The sequence below is a fragment of the Triticum urartu genome, chromosome 5A (assembly GCF_056163025.1).
Source record: "Triticum urartu cultivar PI428250 chromosome 5A, HENAU_Tu73, whole genome shotgun sequence".
NCBI lineage: Eukaryota > Viridiplantae > Streptophyta > Magnoliopsida > Poales > Poaceae > Triticum > Triticum urartu.
In genome coordinates this window covers 83,363,855-83,369,720 of record NC_141877.1, presented here as the reverse complement: position 1 = coordinate 83,369,720, position 5,866 = coordinate 83,363,855, and the positions used below count along the sequence as shown (strand labels likewise).

Sequence of the window (5,866 nt, the reverse complement as noted above, 5' to 3'; positions counted from 1 at the left end):
AATAATTTCAAACAACCCCTACGCCCCCCCCCCCCCCCCCCTCGATCGTAGTCCCCAAAACAGAATATCTAAGCAATAAATTTCTAAAATTGACAACCCCTACGCCAATTATTCTTGCTGTTGACGTCGTGATTGGCCATTTTACCTGACAAATTTCTGAAATTGCGAAACCCGGTATGTCTATGGATTGGAAATAACCATAAATAATAATTCTTACTTTGCAAAACCGGAGGAAAAAACATGCATGTCGTTCATTGAACTTATGCGTAGAAAAGGAATCAGAAGATTCCCAGACGCAGGCATCAGCGTAAGCCATTGCAGACTTTTGCAACTGCGCGAGAACCAGATAACCAGAGCAGTCGCGAGAACCAGATCACTGCAACGAGCAATCAGTTTCTCCTACTCGATCGCCACTTGAAGAACCCACACAAGAACACACGAATTAAAATCAACAATTTTTCGTCGTCGATTAGCTGAGACTAGCCCTCGAGTAACATGTGCACACTCAGCTGGGACTAACTGGGAATCCACTTAGATCTAATATAAAATTTCAGTCAACTGAGCTTACATTGAAGAAAACTTCAGTCGAGTAGGAGTAGGTGCTACAAGCGCTGAAATACTCCTCTCTCTCGGTTCTGAAATCACAGCCAACGCAGACGAATCAGGATGAACATTCACACAGTACGGCTACACAACTAGTTTCTACTGGTACACGAGCTACTCCCAGTTCAGCTCCCAGTTCATCTATTCAACGACAAATTAAGGAGGATGCAACTAGGCTGGAACCTAGACAGTTAGTCCAGCAGAACGAACCTGCCATCGACCTTTGTGAACACGTGGACAATCATTGTCACCTTACTCACGCCCTTCATCAGCTCGAAGACACAGACGTGGCCCTTGCGCAGCTTGTTGTCTCGGACGAACTTGGTCCAGGAACTGTAGTTGAAACCCTGTTTTTCCGGGTGGTAGTAGTACCTCGCACACCACGTCTCACTCCGGTTGGGCCTCAGGAGCAGGATGTCATGCGACCTCTCCACGAGATGCTTAGCTGCAAACTTCTCGGGGAAGGTCTGCATATATAGTACATAACATAAGCTATTAGTACAGAAAGCTTTGTCGCAGACGGTTCAGAAAGTCTATCAAAGATTGTTATCTAAACCATCTAGGTATTCCAGTCTGTGATTAGTCGAACAACTGAACTGACCAGCAAGTTGTTCTTGATTCTAACTTGATTCTTCCCCAGGATGGTGACGTATACCACATTGCCCCGTTGGATCAACGCTGACCTGAATATCTCTTCTAGCTCCTCGCCGCTCAGGCCCTTGGCATACTTTGAGTAGTAGTAGTTGGACTTGGACTCATCATGTTTATGGTCACTCTCAGCTTCCTTAATCGCCTTGCCCTTAACAGGATAATCGCACTTGTTTTGAGATTCAGGCTCTTTCCCTGTAAAAAAACAAACAAATGGGCATTCCAAAATGATCCGGTACAGAGACACTAGCTCAGTATTGATTCCATGCTGTCTGAGGTTTATGCGTTAGCTGGCTATTAAAGAAATGAACTATATTTCTAAGCTGACTTATACATTCTTATCTCTAAGTTGGTGATCCTGAGCGTTGATTTTTCATGTCGTATGTGCAGGTATAAAATGTGCCCCATACTCACCTTGTAGGTGATGGCCTCCTTCAAGAGAATGAACAACCATTGTCATTTCACCAGCGCTTTTTGATACTTCGAATACACAAACATCACTTTCCCGCAACTCATTGTGGAGAGCGAAGCTTGACCAGCCAGCAGAAAGCATGCCTGAACCATCAGTGGTAACCTTCAAATTGTCTAACCATATGTTGCTCTTACGAGGATGGCAGAGTGTGATGAATTGGTCTTCATGTGGAAGGTATTTGGCAGCATAATCCTTGCAGATGACCTGTTAGAGATGAATGAATCATCTGGCTTTCAGATTATCGAAGATTATAATTTACGGAGAGCTACTATAATTTTAAAAATGCCAACATTAAAGAACAAATTTTGCAGGAGTCCTACTGAATTTGTAGAGGATACTCCATACGTACCAGAGATCCAGAAATACTTGTCTTGTTCATGGCTGTGATGTAAAATGGAATTACAGGCCTAACTTTCTTCACAAGTGCGTCAATTTGACCCTTCTGCGCTGTAGTCAGATTGCATCCAGTTGCTAGGACATACCGAGGCTCGCTGGTTTCCGGAGGGCCGCCTGAATTCATGGTGTTCTCCGGAGATGTGAGACCTTCAGCTGCACAACGCCGATCATCAAGACATCAGTGAGTAATTACGGAATAGATACCAAGGAAAATGTACATGAAACCCTTCAATTCTTTACCTGATTTCGGTGAAGGAGAGTCCAGAGGAGTCACCTTTTTAGTTTTCCTAGGGTTGTTATCACGAGATCCGCCGTCTCGACGCCTTGTTTCCTTCAGGAATATCTGATCATGAGATATACCCCTTTTTTGTACATTAGGAGTGTGGTTCATGACAATGCGGAATAATTCTTTCTCACAACCACTTGGGTCAAATATTAGGACTTTAAAGTGAGAGTTTCCAGTGTAACTGAACACCAGCAAGTCATGCTCTTTTAGTTCATAAGCACTGGCAAATGCTGCCCATCCAGATGTAAGGGTTATCTTGTTCAGATCATTGGTAACCTGAATGTTGTATACATTTCCATCAGGAGCTTCTAGCTTCATAACTTTAGAGATCCTGCCTCTGAAATTGTTCACAAATTTCTCTGGTATGTTCTGCAAAAACAAACAACAAAGCAATCAGCAAATTACATATGTTGATCAAGAAGATATTTCATCAGGACGGCCGGAAGGGCATTGATCATCCAGGGTCTTACCATTTCGTGAAGGAAATCGCCAACCATGAACCTCAAGAAATGCTTCTGCCTATCATCCATGTGATGCCAATATAAATGCACATCGCAGTGCTCGCACCTTCGATGGGACTCACTGTTGCTTGATCCACCATTCTGGCATCGTCTTTCACCCAGCAGAGATCGATCAAGGCGAGTGTCTTTTTCTTGGGCATTAGGACCACAGTTCATGAGAACATGGAACACTTCCTTCTCACAGCAACTTGCAAAATCAAATATCAGAACTTTGAAGTGAGAATCCCCGATGTACCTGAAGACCAGGAAGTGGCCCGCTTTTAGTTCGTAAAATCTGACAAATACCCCCCATCCAGACCCGAGGACTATCTTGTTTAGATCCTTGATAGCCTGAACATTGTATATGTTTCCATCAGGAGCTTCTAGCTTGATAACTTCAGAGATCTGACCTTTGAAATTCTGCACAAACTTCTGTGGAATGGCCTGCAGGAACAAGAAAACAACAAAATTATCATTCTGAGACTGGATAGCATTCCATCTGAAGGAGAGAAAGGGCATCGATGCACCAGGACTTGCCATTTTTTCTTGGAAATTGCCAACCATGCACTTGAAGAAATACTTCTGGGTATCATCCATATGACACCAATAGTAATGTGCATCGCAGCCCTCACATCTTTGAAAGGATTTGCTGCTGATTCTGTGACCACTCCTGTTACCTTGCTCATGGTCTTGATCCAGCGCCATGATAAATATAACTAAAAATGCTGGGGAGTCGAGGGAACAAGATACATCAGCCTAAAATATGAAGATGTAGTACTGTGTGTTATTATGAGCAGTCTGTTCCGACCTCACATCGATGCATCTATTTGATGCCAGATAAATCAAAGAAAGATGTCCAATACTGGAGCATGTTTTCTCAGGACAAACAAAAAGTGAAGTATGCACTTCAGGCGATCTATAGATTTATCAAGTTTATGATCTACTAGTAGAAAGATAAGAAGCTTCTCTTATCTTTGCAAACAGCCAACACTTTTTTCAGAGTAAAATAGGAAGATGTAGTAACATGTGTTAATATCATCAGTATGTTTCAACTTCACATGGATGCACATATTTCATGCCTGATAAATGAAAGAAAAATGTCTAAAACTAGAGCCGTTTTTTATTTCAGAACATAAGCTATGCACTTCAGTATCCTGCGTGCCACCATAAACATGATCTTAAGCTGCAGCAAGTTTATGCTCTAAGGATGTAGAGAATAGAAAGACCAGAAGCCTCTTACCTTTGCCAAGAGCCAATACTTCGGCAGAGAAGCAGCCAGAATGCCAACGATGGCCAAGCCCAGAGCAAGAGGGCATACATATATGCAGATACACACCATACCAGCTGATACTAGTGGGCCTAGTTCTTGCAGTGCCATCATATCTTCGGTTGAAAAATGAGTCCCACTTGAAAAGTTTGTTCAGTAGATGCAGATGAAAGCATGACATGGTTCCAACAGAGAACTTTTGGAATCTGAGCAGAAGGAATCTACTGAGATATGCTAGGATCAGTTTTTTTCCCCTTCTTTTAGCAATTCCAAGGAGTAAAGACCCCATGAGTGTTGGAGTACAAGTTAGATTTCCGTCAGTATCTTGTGGTGCAGCCGAGCCTCCATAGCAAAAACGACAACATGGATCAAAACAAGGATGTTACAAGAAATTCTACATTGTAGGGGATGTGGAGTTTCTACACCTGAGCTCATATGCTCCTGCTATGACCAGTAAAATAAATAAAATAGAAAAACATTTCAAAAAATTCTGAAATTTTTTTGTGGCATACTTTAAGAAATGTTTGTTGTGCATGCAAAATTTCGTCATGAAATGACATTGGTGTAAGGCATGGTAAAAAAACAAAATCGATACTTTGAAAATGTTACTTTCAAACGCATTTTGGAGCTCTGATTTTTTTTTGCGACGACCTCCATCAATGTGATTTCGTGATGAAATTTTGCATGCACAACAAACATTTCTTAAAGTATGCCACAAAAAAAATTCAGAATTTTTTGAAATGTTTTTCTATTTTATTTATTTTACTGTTCATAGCAGGAGCATATGAGCTCAGGTGTAGAAAAGTACTTTCGCATTGTAGCTTTAGTGCCACTGTTTCAATATTAGCTCAAATTGTACATCATTTATGACTCCAAGGAACAGAACGGCAAATAACAAACAGAGTAGAAACTTGACCTGGATTGAACCCTATTCTTCTATATCTGGAACACAATGAAGAAAAGGAGAAGATTTAACTTTACAGTGTCGAATCGAGTGAACAGAGCAGGGCACCACTCATCTGCTGCGGCAGAGCAAGCCGGGTCTAATCAGCAAGAATCTTTCAGGGATGCTCTCGTTTCTAAAAAAGATAAGATCCGCGCCCGCCGCCTCCTGCCAGCGCCGGTATCGGCCTCGGAGAACCCAGCGCCAGCGTGACGGGGGCCCCTTCGGATTCGGTGCGGCGCCGCCTGGATGAGAGCGACTCCGCTGCCACAGCGGTGGTAAAGGCCGGCGGGCTGCTCCAGGGCCCTGTATAGGGTACGGTACGGACGTAGTAGGAGTATGGTCGGTTCGTATGCGTACGGTAGTCCAGGTGCTCATGGAGCTTTCTTTTTTGGAAAATGTAACTCCCTCCATTCCAAAATAGATAACTCAATTTTATACTAACTTTAGTACAAAGTTAATACAAAATTGGATCATCTATTTTGGAACGCAGGGAGTAGTTTCCAACATAGAGGAAGCGTTCGCTTTTCTTTCTTTCTCAAGAAAGTCAGAAAGGCGATCTCGCCGTCGCCAGAAGTCTCCCCGCCGCCGTCCTTCGCCGGCGACCTCGGTTGTCGGTGATGATAAAGATCATCGGATTCACTGTATGGACCATGTTCTACTCTTGTAGTTTAGATTTTTAGACTGTTTATGGTCTTGGTTTTGACGACGGCGATGACAGAGCTAAATAAAGTTTCTTCATATCATGTTT

The 5,866-nt window shown here is 42.7% G+C and overlaps 1 protein-coding gene across 1 annotated transcript; it reads right to left on the bottom strand.

The window, feature by feature from the left end:
- Window positions 1-579: 579 nt before the first annotated feature.
- On the bottom strand, window positions 580-5,455 carry LOC125555687 (B3 domain-containing protein LOC_Os12g40080-like). The gene is made up of 7 exons (XM_087522647.1): window positions 4,146-5,455; window positions 2,876-3,630; window positions 2,360-2,774; window positions 2,073-2,272; window positions 1,666-1,927; window positions 1,205-1,446; window positions 580-1,070 (listed from the first exon to the last, which is right to left on the bottom strand). Exons 1-7 carry the CDS (start codon window positions 4,459-4,461, stop codon window positions 795-797), a joined length of 2,466 nt encoding a protein of 821 aa, XP_087378773.1. The 5' UTR covers window positions 4,462-5,455; the 3' UTR covers window positions 580-794.
- Window positions 5,456-5,866: the final 411 nt, after the last annotated feature.

Bases quoted from the DNA above. Each gene is read 5' to 3' on its own strand.
- LOC125555687 (XM_087522647.1), bottom strand. From the start codon at position 4,461: ATGGGGTCTTTACTCCTTGGAATTGCTAAAAGAAGGGGAAAAAAACTG. The intron at 1,928-2,072 runs GTACGTATGGAG...CATCTCTAACAG, and splicing joins CAAGTATTTCTGGATCTCTG to GTCATCTGCAAGGATTATGC. The intron at 1,071-1,204 runs GTCAGTTCAGTT...CTATATATGCAG, and splicing joins GAATCAAGAACAACTTGCTG to ACCTTCCCCGAGAAGTTTGC.